The sequence below is a fragment of the Leopardus geoffroyi genome, chromosome C2 (genome assembly GCF_018350155.1).
Source record: "Leopardus geoffroyi isolate Oge1 chromosome C2, O.geoffroyi_Oge1_pat1.0, whole genome shotgun sequence".
NCBI classification, from domain to species: domain Eukaryota; kingdom Metazoa; phylum Chordata; class Mammalia; order Carnivora; family Felidae; genus Leopardus; species Leopardus geoffroyi.
In genome coordinates, this window is record NC_059333.1 from 11,576,264 (window position 1) to 11,593,712 (window position 17,449).

Consider the following 17,449-nt stretch of genomic DNA (forward strand, 5'->3'; position numbering starts at 1 on the left):
TACTGTTTGTCTCAGATATTAAAAGTTCTAAATATTCGAGTGACTGGGTCGTCATCTTTGGAATGAAGACACCGCACTTCAGTCATAAAATACAAATCCTCCCAAGAAAGAATTTCCACATCAATGTCACATCTGAATACTACCTAACTCATTCACAGCATACACCAACAATGCCCTGAAAAATTGTTTTCAGATTTACGGACAATGCAGTTCTGGGTCTGTTTGGAGCACTGGTGTGAAATAAACCACGTTGCATTATACTTAAAACTATCACTATTGGGGCGCCTGGGTGGCGCAGTCGGTTAAGCGTCCGACTTCAGCCAGGTCACGATCTCACCGTCCGTGAGTTCGAGCCCCGCGTCCGGCTCTGGGCTGATGGCTCAGAGCCTGGAGCCTGTTTCCGATTCTGTGTCTCCCTCTCTCTCTGCCCCTCCCCCGTTCATGCTCTGTCTCTCTCTGTTCCAAAAATAAATAAACGTTGAAAAAAAAAAAAAAAACTATCACTATTGAATATTCCTTCAGTGCTTGGATGAGTTGGACTGGTTTCTCATGCCATGTATAAAAATGACAGGTACTGTTTTAGCAGAGAGTGAGCGTGGCATTTAGAATATTTGTGTATAACTACAATTTGCACCCCCCCCCAGATATAAACATATCCTTATTTGAGAAAACTGTGATACACTTTATGAGGGATAAGGCTCCAGATTAGATCAGACCCTTCCAAATCTCACTGAACCCTGAAATTTTTTAACAGATGAATTTTTCTTTTCGAAGTAAAAATTGCAATTGTAATATAATAAGATAGAATCAGAACTTTAAATTTTGTGTTATATACCAGTGCGTCTCTACTTCAGGCAAATTAACTCTCTCGCCTTCCTTCTGTATTTGTTAGAGGACAGTCACATTTTTTTCTTTCTCAAAGTTTGTATCAGATGTCTCTATTTTCCTTTATTAAAATTACAATTTTCTTGGGGCGCCTGGGTGGCGCAGTCAGTTGAGCGTCCGACTTCAGCCAGGTCACGATCTCGCGGTCCGGGAGTTCGAGCCCCGCGTCAGGCTCTGGGCTGATGGCTGAGAGCCTGGAGCCTGTTTCCGATTCTGTGTCTCCCTCTCTCTCTGCGCCTCCCCCATTCATGCTCTGTCTCTCTCTGTCCCAAAAATAAATAAACGTTGAAAAAAAAAATTTTTTTTAAATAAAAAAATAAAAAAATAAAAATAAATAATATTACAATTTTCTTTATAATTCTCTAATCAATTTTAAGTGTTTAACTCTCATTAGAAACGTTTCTGGAGGGGCCCCTGGGTGGCTCAGTTGATTAAGCTTCTGACTTCGACTCAGGTCATGATCTCATGGTCTGTGGGTTCGAGCCCTGTGTCAGGTTCTGTGCCGACAGCTTGGAGCCTGGAGGCTACTGTAGAAAGGTTTCTGGAGAGTATCCTAAAATCCTTTCTATCCTTCTGATATAAATAACAGAATCTTTTTTTTATTTTTAAACCCACGGAGTTCATATAACTTAACTCTGGCCCCTTGTACAAGGAATGAGATCTAAATAGGAAAAGTGATCTCCAGCTAGTTAGTGGCAGAGCCAGGTGCCAAACTCACCAGCCACTTACTTCCACCCTGCATACTGCCTTGAATGCTGACTCTTTTTTTAAATTTTTTTTTTTTTCAACATTTATTTATTTTTGGGACAGAGAGAGACACAGCATGAACGGGGGAGGGGCAGAGAGAGAGGGAGACACAGAATCGGAAACAGGCTCCAGGCTCTGAGCCATCAGCCCAGAGCCCGACGCGGGGCTCGAACTCACGGACCGCGAGATCGTGACCTGGCTGAAGTCCGACGCTTAACCGACTGTGCCACCCAGGCGCCCCTGAATGCTGACTCTTTGAGTAGACAGTTTCAAGTTCATCTACTAAGTTGAACTTCAGAACCTGAACCAGTTTTGGTTTACAGCAGTGCTTCTGTGCGAGAGTGCTTTGCTTTGCGTACTGGTGGGATCCACTGTGCAGAAAGATCCTTGGTCTATGTTCCATTTACCAAGAAGCAACGGGGTCAAAGCCTTAGGCACTGTGGCATTATCAGTAGATGAGAACTTAACATAAGAAGGACAATGAAAACCTTGTTTAGAAAAAAGCAAATAGAGAAAGGCATTTGGAAAATATCTTTGGCCCAACATCTGGAAGCAATTTGGATTTGGAATAAAAATCATATTTCACAAAATTAATTCTCATTTGCAAATACCTGTTAAGTGTCCACTCATAGTTTTGTCATGACTATTGAATAACTGTCTGTATTTCAGTCTGGATGACTGAGGGACAGCCCATTCTGCCGCGGGAGGGGCACTGTGGGGAAGAGGAAGGAGGGGTAAAAGGATGAACAGTGAAGAACATATTTACATTCTTTTGACACCAGTAAACTACGAACTTCCCGAGAAAACCAGCTTTAACATTTTATTAGCTTTCTAATCATTACTTCTGAATTTTCTGTAATGAGTATTTCCATATTTTAAGGTTATAAACATTTCTCTCAAAACAGACATGCTCATTATTTTTCCAGAATCAAGGGTAAACACAATAGAATAAGTGGCTGTTCCAAGTTATACACACAATTTAATAACTGGAAGCCTCTACAAAATACGGAAAGACCTCTTTGGATCTAAAATGATACAAAAATGTCCAGGCTTTTCCTAACTTCTAGAACAGTTCTCTTTCAGCTCAAAAAGCAATGCTGATAACAAACAGGTAGCTGCCTTTAAAGGTATTAATTCTTTAACATGTGTAACTTTCTATTCAGCAAAAGACAGGATATAGTTCTTAATGAAGGGAAATCATTTCATTCTGGGAAGTTTAAATTCCCACAAATGGAGAGTTGCCCAGAGAGAACAGAACATTTCCAGGGTCACGGCAAATCAGTGGGGCGGTAATGGAAGGGACTTTGCTTTCTTTAAGTGCAATCAAGTGCTGACCTTTTCTTGCCAACGTGCAGCAAGCCTGACCCAAGAAAACCCCTGCCAGGAGTCAACTGGGTCTACACCTCCTTAGTGACGAGGTCCTCAGAGTTGTTCTATCACATTGGTACCTATGGCTTGTTAAGAGCCTGGTGTCTAAATAGGGCAATTTAAACACAATGGCTAAGCTCTCAATGGCATTTCACTTCCAGAACAGATTGTAACTAATACCCCATTTGCAATTTCCTTTCATTTCAACAAAGATATCTATTCCTCATATGTAAAAGCAAAGTTTTAATCATAAATTGAACCTCTCAGTCATCATTTACATGTGTTACCTATGCACTTATACTTAACAACATATACTTCATAATGCATTGGAAACGGCTCCCAAGCACTTTAAGAGTACCTAATTACATTCACGTTTTCAACTATTATAAATTTCTTAATAAAAAACACTTACCAAGGTCGATTCTGCTGTGAGTACTTCTGCAACAGCCCTCTCATTTTAAACTAATTTATGCTGATTCCAACTCTTGCCTATTTGTCAAAAGCTAATTATCTTTCTCCTGCACCCCAGGAATATAGGGTGTTGCACACAGAAGCTGCCCCAGATTACACTTATCAAGTCATAGTTTTCTGCTGAGACTTCCCTGAAAACTTAAAGGGACTAAAAACTCATTAGCAGGTAACCAAAAATTAGATGCCACATTCTAAAAATTTGCTGGAAATTGAAATTACTAAAAAGATGACTACCAATCTGACCCCCCCACAACCAGTTGCCTTAATAACATTACTGTTTGCTAATACTGATTACTTATTCATTCTTATGGCACAAATCAATTTTTTAATGTTTTAAGTTTGTTTATTTATATTGAGAGAGAGAGGGAGGGGCAGAGAGAGAGAAAAGCCCAAGTAGGCTCCGCACTATCAGGGCAGAGCCTGGGTGGGGGGTGGGGGGCTTTGAACCCACAAGTCGTGAGATCATGCCCTGAGGCGAAATCAAGAGTCATGGGATGCTTAACCAACTGAACCAACCACCCAGGTGCCCCAGTCACACACAATTTTAAGGCAGATTTCAAAATCCCTTGTGGAGAGTCACAGAAAACTCAAAACTTCAGCATGTATAGGAGAAAGACTAAGAAACAGGGAATTCAGTGTTGAATCATCTGAGTTTAAATCTCAGTTCTACCTTGTGGTAAAATGTAAACTGTAAGTGAGGATGATCGCTTCTTTGGGTTTATTTCCTAATTCACAATTCTGAGCCGGTATCTACTGCAGGTGGTTGGGGGCACGGAATGGGATTAACAAATGTTTGGCAAGTAGATGTTCAGCAATGTTCCTGAGTCTTAGGAATAAAACCTTAACGAGCGGAAGACAAGTATCTGTGTACCACCATTAGTTGAAGTTTTCAGAGCAAACTTTCAGGTAAGAACTCATGCCTTAAAATCAGAAAGAACTCAGTTAAACTCCTGGCTCTATCATTTAGGAGCTATGTTATCTTGGGCAAATTCCATGAGATTATCTGAGATAGAATAAAAGATAAGGCCAACTGTGGCTCTAATCTTCATATAAAATTTTCTATAAATATGTAAAGGGTTAATAGAAAAGAGTTCATTTCCCCCTCCTACCTGGAGTTCTATTTTATTATTTTTAAACATTAGTAAAACTAGTAGCTATTTGTTTTTGTTATTAAAAAAAGAACACCCAAAGTTTTTTAAGGAAATGTCATGTTCTTTATTTGTCATCTCTACATGTAAGTGATAAAACCTAGTAACATCATCCAGAACTAATTATTGGCATCCTACAAAATAAAAGATAATAAAGAACATAGTTAATTCACTTTCAGTTTTAGATGTTAATCAGATAATGGCTTTAATCCAATGCCAATTTAGAAATAAACACACTTACCTAGCCACATCAAATGACTGTGCCTTCTGTAATTTAGTGTTTAATTGTGACCCTGGACCAGATCTACTGAAGGAAGAGCTCTTTGGCAATGTGGCTGCTGTAAAAATAAATAAATGGTGAATAATTTTAATCCTACAAAGAAAAGAAACATTTTCCTATTAGTGAAAATTAAAATATATACTCACCAAATCTGAGGCAGAAATTATTCCTCCCTTACTACCCTGGACTCAAAAAGAGTGATTTCCTCCACTCCCTGCCCCTTGCCAAAAATTTTTCTAGATTTACTCATTCCTACTGAAAATCACCTTACTAAGTAGTAATGTTTACAACCCATAACTCTTTGTTAAAAGTTTCATATCACATCTTTTTTTTTGTAAATTTATTTATTTATTTATTTATTTTGAGAGAGAGAGAGAGAGAGGAGAGAGCACACAAGCAGGGGAGGGGCAGAGAGAGAATCCCAAGCAGGCTCCTCAATGTTAGCGCAGAGCCTGACGCAGGGCTTGAACCCACAAACTGTGAAATCATGAGCCAAAACCAAGAGTTGGCCGCTTAACCGACTTAGCCACCCAGATGCCCCTGTATCACATCTTACGGGATCTGTTCCCATAGTTAAAGAAGCAACAGCTTAAATACATAGGATGGCATTTTCTTAACTGTGCTAAAGGAGCAGAAGTATTAGGTCCAGATAAAGGAAACAAAAGGTCCCAGCCTTGCAGTCCCGGCCAGATAACATGGGATGCTAGAGAGGGTCAGCCTTTGTGTCTGATTCCCATTAGGACTGGTTAGCTGGGTGCCAGGAAAATAAGCTGAGTCTCAGCCACATTCCCCACCTCCTGGCCTATTGTCTTGCAACATTTGCTATTAAGCCCAAAAGAAAACAAGACAGAGCACATGCATTCACAGATGCTACTTGAAAAGTAACTGCAACAACTTTTACAGCTGCCATCATGTCTATAGCCATGGCCACATATGAAAGGTAAACTACATGGGACAAGAAAATCTTAAAAAAAGAAAAAAAAAAGTGCTGCCTTCAGATTCTTTAGCTATAACTTACAGACAGATCTTGACAGATGGAATAAATCCAGGGAACTGGGCAGAGAAATAACCATTCAAACATAATCATTACCCATGGCTAAAATCCAGGCCATCATCGCTACTGAAATTACACAGACATATCCCAAGTACTTTTTTAAAAAAATACTTTATCCCCGGATAAGAATTCATTAGATGTGTAGACCACATCTACAGTTTATGCTTTCTTTTCACTAAAGGGAAAAAGACTTCAAATAAAGTCTCAAAATGAAATTAACTACACCAGGAACCTTTTAATCCTTTCCATCAATGAAGCAAGCAGGTAATACTCCGTCTTTAATGTATTTAGCCATTTAATCAACTTCCTTCCCCCTTCCTCCTGATTCACTCCACCTCCTCAAAAAAAAAAAAAAAAAAAAATAGCTGTGTTCTTTTTTTCTCCCCATTCTCCTAAGGGAATGGCTTACTTATTAGCAATTCATAGCAGCTGAAGAAAAGTAGTAACTGACACATGGGAAGAGAAAATGTTCAACTACTACTGATCGAACTTGAGTCGCTCCTGTCAAGCCCTTGAAAGGAAATTATGCTCTTGGTTTTAGCTGTTGAGTTCACCTTTGTCCATAATGGTACCAGAGCTCCATAATTTCATTCTCCGTTACCTCTCCCTAGCCTAACACATCCTATTCAGTGTGCTGGGAAAAAGTGAGATATTAAATTTAAAAAAAAAGGAAGATATCTTCCTCCGGAATAAAATGCCATTCAAATGTAATCAGAGAGTGATGACAGAAGATTTAACAAGAGCGAAGAGTAAAACACAAGTTGTAAAAAGTCAGTCTGTGGATTCAGCAGGTCACATACCAGGATGAGCAAATGCGGGTAGAGGTTGTATAACAGGGGGAGCCCCGTTAGCCAGGGGAGGCACTGCTGCTGTAGGAACAGAAGATACTAGAGGTGGAGACATTCCGACAACTGGAATGGATCCCATTGGCACCGGAGCAACAGCTGTGAGTGGCGGCATGCTGGCGATGCCTCCTATTCCTAGGAAGAAAAAATCCCAGCAAAAGTCACATGGAACCACCTTTCCACGTTCAATGACAATTAATCCAGGAGTGTTTGAAGAAGAAACTTGCTTTCCAGCTCTAATATATTTTCATTTAAAATAGAAATTCACAAAAAAAATATAAATTCACATTAATCGTTTTGGAGAGTACCAAAAATTATGTCAAGAATCAATCATATCCTAAGGGCACAAGATCCAACTTGAAAAGGCATCTACCGGCCAAAGTTGAGGGTCAATAAGAATAATAACTGCAATGGAATGAAAGCCACAGAGGGAATTAAATTTGTGAATTCATAATTATATTGAAAAAAATCCTAATTGGTCACCATAGGTAATCAATTTATTTTGAAAACTAGTATAAATAAAGGAGGAAAAGAAATCAAACATTTATCCTGCCTTTCCTTTACATATTCAACCTCAGAGTAACCAAACATTTTCATGGAGGAGTTTCTCTTGGTTAGAGGATTCTAACCAAAGAATGAAGAAATGATCAATGTTTCCTTTCTTTTTTGTTTCTCTGTCTGAACTTGTGATATTGTGTCATAAAAAGATACATATATCTGGTCTTTGTCCCTGGTTCCTGGCAGAGCTCCTAAAACCCTTGTGATTTCCTGACTGATAGGAACATCTTTTGTTACACAGTATTAGGTCTTGGTCCCTGGTTCCTGACACAAGAGCTTCTAAGACCCCTGGAATCTCTAGAGTGATAGAAGTCTTTTTGTATTTAAATAAGATGACTGGTGGCTGGGGGCCCCCAGAATACCTACCGGATGGGAGCTGATCACAGGAAAGACCAAGGCATGGTTAGAGGATTGCAACTTTCAATCCCATCCCACCCCTCCCCACCTCCACACAGACCTCAGGGGAGGGTACAGGGGCTGGAGATTGAGCTAGTCAATGGCCAAGGATGTCATCAATCACACCATAGCAATGAAGCCTCCATAGAAACTCCTACATTACAGGGTTTGGAGAGCTTCCAGGCTGGTAAACACATCCACATGCTGGGAGGGTGGCACACCCCAACTCCGTCAGGACAGAAGCACTTACACACAGGACCCTTCTGGGCCTCGCCCTTATACACCCCTTCATCTGCCTGTTCATCTGTATGTATCCTTTGTCATATGCTTTATAACAAACTAGTAAACCTAAGTAAATGTTTCTCTCAGTTTTGTGAGCTGTTGTAGCAAATTCAGAAAGGGGAAGAAGGGTGTGTGGGAGCCTCTGACTTTGTAGTCAAGTCAGACAGAAGTATGGGTACCCTAGCCAACTCAGGGCTTGTGACTCAAGTCTGAAGTAAGGGCAGCCTTGTGGGACTGGGCCCTTCAACCCTTAGAATCTGACTCTAATTTCAGTAGTTACCACCAGAATTAATCATAAAAAAATAAGTTAGTGTCTGGAGAGTTGGAAAATTTGGTGGCATGGTTTTTCTGGATGCAAAATTCTTGGCTTTGTCTTTCCTCCACAATCCTAAATATATTACTCCGTTTTTTTTGGCATCAAGCACTGCTATAGAGAAGTCTGAAGACATTCTAATTTTCTTCCTCTTGTAAGTCATGTGCTTTCTTTTGCTATATACCCAAATAATTTTTTGTTTTTGTAGAATTTATCTTAGTGTTGGTTTCTCCAGGTTGACATTCTCAAGCATATGATATCTTCTTTCCAATAAAGTGTCAAATCTTTTATTTCCAGCAAGTTGTCTTAAACTAGTCTTTACCATTTGTTCTCTTTCCTTGCTTTGGTTTCCTTCTTCAGGTACTCCCAACTACCATACATTCACTTTCCTTTGCCTTCAATATCGGTCACTTTTTCTCAAATCCTTTTTATCTCTTGTGCATTTCTTCTTAATGTTTGAAATCTTCCTCTTTTCACCTTGTTTCTCTTCTGATAGCATCTCTTGTGCTGCTTCTGGTTTGTCTTCAGTTCTGAAATGACTTTTTCTTTTATTTCTCATTCTTTTCTGAGTTCTGTCGCCTTATTTCCGAGGCTTTAAAATTCTGATTGTGTTGGTCTTTCACGACTTGTGTCATTTTCTTAGTATTTTTCAGCTTGTTTTTTTTTTTTTATTTTTTTTTTTCAACGTTTATTTATTTTTGGGACAGAGAGAGACAGAGTATGAACGGGGGAGGGGCAGAGAGAGAGGGAGACACAGAATCGGAAACAGGCTCCAGGCTCTGAGCCATCAGCCCAGAGCCTGACGCAGGGCTCGAACTCACGGACCGCGAGATCGTGACCTGGCTGAAGTCGGACACTTAACCGACTGCGCCACCCAGGCGCCCCATTTTTCAGCTTGTTTTGAAATTGTAGGTTCCTGGGATGCCCTCATTGTCCACAGAGCTGTCATTCAGCTCTTTATTCTCCTTTTCCTAATAATAACTTTGTGTGGGATTTGACCTTGCCTGATGCTGCCTGTGGCTCATTTTTATGTGAGCCTTGCTTCCTGGGATTTCCAGCCTCTGTCCTCCACCTCCACGTTGGTCTGGACCTTCTCCTTCTTTCGTGTCTGTGTTGCCGCCCTGCTCAATTTGGATTCGACTCCCAGTCATTTCTCCTCAGGGTAGGGACTTGTCCCATGAGGAAGCCTTGTTCCGCCAGCTTTTAAATAACCACTACAAAGACTAACATCCTTTTACCAGTTGACTACCTTTTCTGAATGAACATTTTCTAAATATTTCTAAAGAAATCCATCTACTGGAGGCTGTGTTTTAGATATAATTTCTCTGGACTCTCCTAAATTTTAATTCCTGAAATTTTCCCATCTCTCCTCAACCACTGGGTTTTCCCTCACTTCTCTAAAAATGCAGGAGCACTCCTCATCCTAAACACACCAGCCTTCAGCTGACATGCTCCTCCAGCTTTCTCTCTCCTTTCCAGTAGCACTCTCCCCTTTTCCTTCAAGCAGGCTTGAGTCTCTACCACTCCAATGAAACTGCTTTTCAAGGTCATATACAAATCCATCTTGTAAAATCCAATCATTTTTCTGTCCTATTACTCAATCTCTCAGAAGCAAATCCAACAAGGGAGCTCTGCCTCCTTGAAAAACGCTTTCTTGGCTAATGGGACAACAACCTTCTCCTATTTCACTCCTGGCTTCTTCCCTTTTACTACACCCTTAAATGTCCCAGCACAGCAAGGCCTGCTCCCAGGTCTCCTGCCTACTCTAGTTGCACATTCTAGGGTATTTTATCCAGTGCCAGGGATTTCAATGCCATCCATACTCAAATTCTCCCAGAGCTGATAGATCCTTCTTCTGAGTTCCAGACCCATGGATTCATCTGCCTCCTTGCAAATGCACGAGGCCCCTCACACTTAACATCACCAAGATTTGATTTATTTTTCTTCCACATTGATTATTAACACCCAGATCTAAATCCCCGCTACCTCTTGCCCATGGCAAAAACCCCCTTACTGACTTCCCTGATTCTACTCTTGTCCCCTTGCAGTCCAGTCTTCAGATAACACAGATTATTTTTTCTAAATGTCTGTCAACCACGGGGTGCCTGGGTGGCTCAGTCGGTTGAGCGTCTGACTTCAGCTCAGGTCATGATCTGGTGGTTTGTGAGTTCAAGCCCCGCGTCAGGCTCTATGCTGACAGCTCAGAGCTCAGAGCCTGCTTCAGATTCTGTGTCTCCCCCTCTCTCTGCCCCTCCCCTGCTCATGCTCTGTCTCTCAAAAATAAATGTTATAAAAAAAATTAAATGTCTACCAACCATGTACTCTCTTACCCATAAGCTCTCTGTAGCTTTTCACTGCACTTAGAAAAAAAAAAATTATAGGGGAGCCTGGGTGGCGCAGTTGGTTAAGTGTCCAACTCTTGAGCTCAGCTCAGTTCATGATCTCACAGTTTGTGAGTTCATGATCTCACAGTTTGTGAGCATGAGGCTCTATGCTAATAGCATGGAACCTACTTGGGATTCTGTCTCCCCCTCTCTCTGTCCCTCCCCAGCTTGTGCTCGCTCTCTCTTTCCAAATAAATAAACTTTTAAGAAAGAAAGAAAAAAAGATTCTCACTCATTAGTGGTTTTATTAGGCCCTAAACATCTGGCTCTTGCCTTACCTCCCTGACCTGAAGGCCCACAAATACCTCAGCTACAGTGCTCTCATTTCTGTTTCTTGCACATAAACAGCTTCATTTTTGCCTTAGGATCTTTGCAACTGCTATTCCTTTTGCCTGGAACGTTCTCTCCTAGGTCTTCCTTCACATGGCTCTCATCTCTAATTCAGCTCAAAGTCATCTCTTTTCAGAGAATTCTGCCCTGCTCAACCTGTCCTGTCAGCATCTCTATCCTATTACCCTGTTTTACAGAACTGATTGCTTTTATCTTGCCCTGAAATAATTCATCCATATGCTTGCTTTCTCCAGCTTCACGAGAAGCTTCAAAGCAGCAGGAGCCATGATATCTTGTTCACCAACATGTTCCTAGCAACTAGGGACACACAGTTGGGGTTTAAAAATAATGGTTCGATCTAATAAAAACCATGGGATCTGGCAAATAAACAAGCAAAAGACAAATAACCCCTCCCTGAAACAGTTGGATTCAGAGTCAAAGAAGAATTCTGCTGTGTGCAAACACACTGAGGGAAGATACCAGGAACACTCACAGAATTTCCTGGAATATAGCTGGCTGTCCTTAAGCAAGTCACAGTATCACTGTACCCCATTTCCTCTCCTTCACATAGGGGAGTTGATCAACCCCTAATTGGCCTCAGTTCCACATGTTAACATGTGTCTTAGCACCCACGCAGACAATGAACCCAGGAACAGTTACGTTCCACGCCACCCATACGGTTTGGTGATAATGACAGTGGGAAGGTAAATAGGGAAAAACTGTATGTTTGGACAGGTTCTACCTCCCTTTCTAGAAATATGGTCTTAAGCAAACTGTTCACCTTCGTAGAATCTTAATTCTCTCATAACAGGCCTAATAATTTCTGTGTATTTTAGGGTTATTGTTGTGACCAAATAAAATACACGCGAAAGTATAATATGTAAGTGGTAGGAAATGCATGGTCAGATAATTTTTAATATTAATTAGAAAATAATGATACTAGTAACAAATTATTTTCTTCTCAAAAGTAGCCATGTAAGAAGTATAAAAAAAAAATTACCTGGGGTCGAGCTGAGAGGTGGAACTAGAAAGACTAGCAAAGGTCAGATCTTTGAGTTAACCTGGGCAAACCTGGTTAGGGCACAATGTACTTTTAACTTCTCTCATGTTCTGATATTCCCTGGTGATTCCTTTCTTGAAACTAATTTCCTGAGGATGCTGGTGTGATGGGAAGGAGGGAAGGAAAGGCAGTGGGGAAGCCTAGGGGAAGAGCTCAGGACTGGGGAATGGCAGCTCAGAGATCCCAGGTGCCCTCAGAGACAGTGACAGGTTACTTAGGTGACGGTAAAACCGCCTGGGCAGAGAGGCCGCAACCTTGTGGGAATAAATCAGCAATGTCTCTAGAGTTGAAAGTCCTGCTGCAGAATGGAACAAGAGAAGACATATTAAATGTTAGAGGAAGAATTACTGACCCCGGGTTTGAGGGAAAAAGAGGAAATGGGATGCCTCTGGTTATTTGACTCTTCCTCCCCTCTGAGGTTTCTTCTTGCAGCCCCAGAAGGGAGGCCAAAAGACAACCAAACACCTTTTAGCTGTTTTAACCCATGGGTCCTGACCAAGCATTGGCTACAGGGACCTTCATGAGATTCAGAGCCACTTCCACTGAAAGAAGCCAGCTAACTAAGGGATCAGGACTGGGAACACAATGGACAAGACCAAGGACCCCGGGCACTATGAGCTGACCATACTCTTCACCCCTGCTCTTCCTAGCCTTTGCTCCTGTGTGATTTCCTGAGTTTTCCCCTCTTCCCTTGGATCGCTATCCTGTTTGCTTGACCTGCACCTTTTGCCTTATAACCACCAGTCTTGTGGCTAAACCTCAAGAGAAAGGCAACGCTCAGAGGTGTTTTTAATGGCAAATTAAGCAAAGCCACAACATTTATTTATCTCAGCTTATCATTAACTGTATCAGAGACAACCTGCCTTACTATTGATTGCTCCCTCCCAAACCTATTTCACCTATCGCCTGCTATCAGATATATCAGGAGGAAGAAAGGGAAACCCTAGCCACAATTTTTGTGTTTTGTTTAAACTAAGAACTTTCTCATGAGTCAGATTTTAGATCTGATTACTGCAATCTTTAAATCAATGTAAATAATTAAAGTCTAAGGTGAGAACAGAGAAGAAATCAGGACTGTTGGTGATCTTAGTCAACTAATTACTGATTCGGTTTTAAGAAAAATATATAGGGGCGCCTGGGTGGCTCAGTCGGTTGAGCGTCCGACTTTGGCTCAGGTCATGATCTCACAGCTCGTGGGTTTGAGCCCCGCGTCCGGCTCTGTGCTGACAGCTCAGAGCCTGGAGCTGCTTCAGATTCTGTGTCTCCCTTTCTCTCTGCCCCTCCCCTGCTCATGCTCTGTCTCTCCCTGTCTCTCAAAAATGAATAAACGTTAAAAAAAATTTAAAAAAAAAAAAAAAAAAAGAAAGAAAAATATATGGCTAAACGGTATCGTTTTATGGAATTGTGTTTTTAACTGACATAATGTTTATTTGTTTCCTGCTTCATTTTGTTCTAAATGTGGCCAATTGTCTCAATACCATGAATTTAAAAACACATTGCTAGATACCATAATCCAAGGGAGCTGTTTATGCACAGGGGAAAATCAAAATGTTATGGAAACAGAAAGCCAACAGGAAGCATGTGGCATTGTGAAGGGTCAAGAATGAAGAGCAATAAAAAGGCAGAAGATGCGATAGCAGACTGCAAGTTTATTCTTTTTACCTTGACATTCTGTAGCTTTGCTTTCATTTTGATTACTAGCATCTGTTAAAAAGAAAACCACAAGACCCAAATGGTGTCACTTAGGCCAAGTCACCAAATCTGGGGCTTAAAACCCAACCTAATGGCAGACTGAAACTGCCCCAGAAACGTAGTCTTAACCCATCAGTCCAGAATCTTCTGATCAGAATCAATGAGGTCATCTGTCCCATGGGCCCTGTCCATCACCCAAAGGAAGATGAATGAGATAATTGACCTGATAAGACCCCCTGGCCTTCTACTCAAGGGAAAGTGATCTTGCCAGATACAATCTTTTCTTTTCTTGTGCCAACAACTTTCTTGCCCCACCCTCCTTCCTTCCCCTCTACTTGCTACATGAGTGCTGCCCCACACATGAACCACTTAATAAGGCCCATTATGTCTTCAAATTTACTCAGCTGAACTTCTGTTCTTTAACACATCCTAGGGTGTGAATGTGAACATGCTTCTTCTCTTCCAGCACCATCTGCCTGCACAGGACCATCACTTTTCAGACAGAATAGCCTCCTAGAATTTCACAAGGCTACAAACTGAAAAGGGGAAAAAAGGGAAATATTTATTTTTAAAATATACAATGAAATATAGGAACCAAGTCCTTTTCAGACTTACCAAAGGCTGGTGCACTAGAAATAGCGACCGGCTGCTGTTTCATGACAGGGGGAAGTGTGGAAGGGAGTTGGTACCCTTGCAGTTTCAGTTTGATAAGTTTCATAGCTATGGAAAACTCCACTTGATCCATTCGCCCGTCATTGTTCATATCAGCTAGCGCCCTGCAAACCAACACCAAGGGCTTGGAATGATTCTGACCATAAAAGAACCTTCCCATAACCACCACTCCCACCCACACAACAAAACAGTCGGCTCCCTTAATCCCGGGGAGAACAAAAAACAGAAGAAAACAAAGCACAACAAACCAACCCAAAACTTGTTTACCAAGCTATAGGAAGCCACCTGGGAATACTGACAAGGTTTTGTATCAAAGTAAGAACAGTTTTTATTGTGTTATTCTTTACTTATGTGGTACATGAGGTAATGTTCAGTGTGAACGCCAGGATATGCACTTTGGATATCTAATGGGATTCTTTCTGAGGTAGTGAAAATGTTCCAAAATCAGATAGTGGCGATGGTTCACGACTCTGTGGACACACTAAAAACCAGTGAATTATACATTTAAAAGGGGGAATTTTACTGCGTGAATTATGTCATAATACAGATGTTAGTGGAAGGGGCTTGCTGGCTCAGTTGGTGTATGCGACTCTTAATCTCAAGGTCCTGCATTCAAGCCCTGCGTTTCCCCTAAAAAGATGTTGGGGTGGAAGAGTAGGAAAAGAGAGTTTATTTCTATAGATTCTTGACTAGATAGCACCAACCCCTCGACGAACCCTACCATGGGGACATGACATGGTGTGGTACACTATAGTTCTACTATACCTTTAAAGCTATGAAAATTAACTGAGTTCCCAAACGTATTCATTATTTACAAATGGTACTCAGACACAGGTGGTCAAGTATAACTTGCAACGAGCATTTTCCTACTCAGGTTTTTATTTTTTCTTTCTTTCTTTAATTTTTTTAAGGCTTATTTATTTTTGAGAGAGACACGGAGAGCAAGCGGGGGAGGAGCAGAAGAGAGGGAAACACAGAATCTGAAGCAGGATCCAGGCTCTGTACTGACAGAGCCTGATGTGGGGCTCGAACCCACGAGCTGTGAGATCATGACCTGAGCCGAAGTCGGATGCTCAACCAACTGAGCACCTCTCTTCAACTTTTTTTTAAGTGTATTTATTTTTGAAAGCGAGAGAGAGAGAGAGAGAGAGAGAGAGAGCGAGCGCAAGTGGGGGAGGGGCAGAGAGAGAAGGAGAGAAAGAGAATCCCAAGCAGTTTCCAAGCTGTCAGCGCTTTCTTTTCTTTTCTTTTTTTAATGAAGTAGAGTCGACAATGTCACACTAGTTTCGGCGCAATGAGCTTTAATGTATGTTCTCTCAAAGAAGAGTAAGCAAAAGAAAAGGAAACTATAGCCACCGGAAACTATGCAAACCACAACTGTGCATATTCACAATTTATCCTCTTCTGCATGAAAAATGTTCACCCAAATTTCGTTTCTTTTAGTCTAGATATTAAAAGTGTTAGGGTGATTTATTTTTTAAAACCTATCTTAAGAAAAATTTTATTGGCGACAGCAAAACATAAGACCAGCGACTCCAGTTAAAATGCCATGACTAGGGATCTTAAATGAGCCACATCTAGTAATGTCTCAAAAAGAAAATTAAGTTTCATAGAAAAGAATCCCATGTTACTGAAGTTAACTCAAGGAAGCAAACATGAAACACAATAAAAAGCATGACATACAACAAAGATGAAAAATCTCTAAACATGTTGGGGGCACATGGGTGGCTCAGTAGGTTAAGTGTCTGACTTTGACTCAGGTCATGATCTCAGGGTTCGTGGTTTCGAGCTCTGCATTGGATTCTCTGCTGTCAGTGTGGAGCCCACTTTGGATCCTCTGCTCCCCCCTCTCTCTCGGCTCCTTCCCTGATTGTGCCCTCTGTCTCTCAAAAATAAATAAACATTTTTGGGGCACCTGGGTGGCTCAGTCAGTTAAGCATCTGACTTCAGCTCAGGTCATGATCTCATAGTTCGTGAGTTTGAGCCCCACGTCGGGCTCTGTGCTGACAGCTCAGATCCTGGAGCCTGCTTTGGATTCTGTGTCTCCCTCTCTGTCTGACCCCTCCCCTATTCATGCTCTGTCTCTCTCTCAAAAATAAATAAACATAAAAAATTAAAAAAAAAAAATAAACATTTTTTAAAAATCTCTAAAAATGTTAAAAGCTGTAAGAGTCGACACTATTCTTTGAGAAAATAAGAAAAAGTCACAAAGTGGGAGATGGGCTACAGAAACCACCTTTCTGCCTCAGCTAGGAGCACACCCCGATCTTCCTGTCGTCAGTGATCCCCTTCAGCAAACCAGTGGGGTCTGAATTTCACTCACTGACAGTAAGCTTGAGAGTCATTTTGCATATGTTTCTTTCTCATCTGGGTTCGTACATAAATCAGTTATTCACATCCTTTGCTAAGCTTTCTGATGGACTACATATGTTTTTCTTCTCAATTTGTAAGAGCTTGCTGTATATTACATATACATATTCATATTACATTCACTTTATCTGATTTTTTAACTTATTATTACTCTGTTCATTTGTGTATAATATCTTTACCGTGGGAAATCCTACATTTTTATACTATGCGATTTCACTTATATGTGGAATCCAAAAAACAAAACAAATGAACAAACAAAACAGAAACAGACTCATAAATTCAGAGAACACAGGTTGCCAGGGGGGTGGAGGGAGTTGGGTGGGAGGATGGATAAAATAGGTGAAGGGCATTAAGAGGTACAAACTTCCAGCTATAAAATAAATAAGTCATGGGGGATGTACAGTACAGCATAGGAAATACAGTCAACAGTACTGTAATAACTCTGTATGGTGACAGATGGTGACTATACTTACCATGGTGATCGTTTTATAAGGTATATAAAATGTCAAGTCACTGAGTTATGTGCTTGAAATTAATATGATACAAGTTTATTAACTAACCCAGCCTCTTCTCATGAAACTAAAAAACATTTTT

At 40.9% G+C, this 17,449-nt stretch overlaps 1 protein-coding gene across 12 annotated transcripts in view; it reads right to left on the reverse strand.

Annotated features, from left to right (window-relative positions):
- ITSN1 (intersectin 1) overlaps nt 1-17,449 on the reverse strand; it is a 221,636-nt gene that overhangs the window by 123,434 nt on the left and 80,753 nt on the right. For all 12 annotated transcript variants that reach the window (XM_045501474.1, XM_045501472.1, XM_045501473.1 and 9 more), the window contains exons 5-8: nt 14,429-14,589; nt 6,754-6,933; nt 4,861-4,957; nt 2,244-2,344 (exon numbers count right to left, since the gene is read on the reverse strand). In XM_045501474.1, the coding sequence (XP_045357430.1) occupies nt 2,244-2,344; nt 4,861-4,957; nt 6,754-6,933; nt 14,429-14,589 (539 nt within the window). The remainder of the gene's footprint in view (nt 1-2,243; nt 2,345-4,860; nt 4,958-6,753; nt 6,934-14,428; nt 14,590-17,449) is intronic.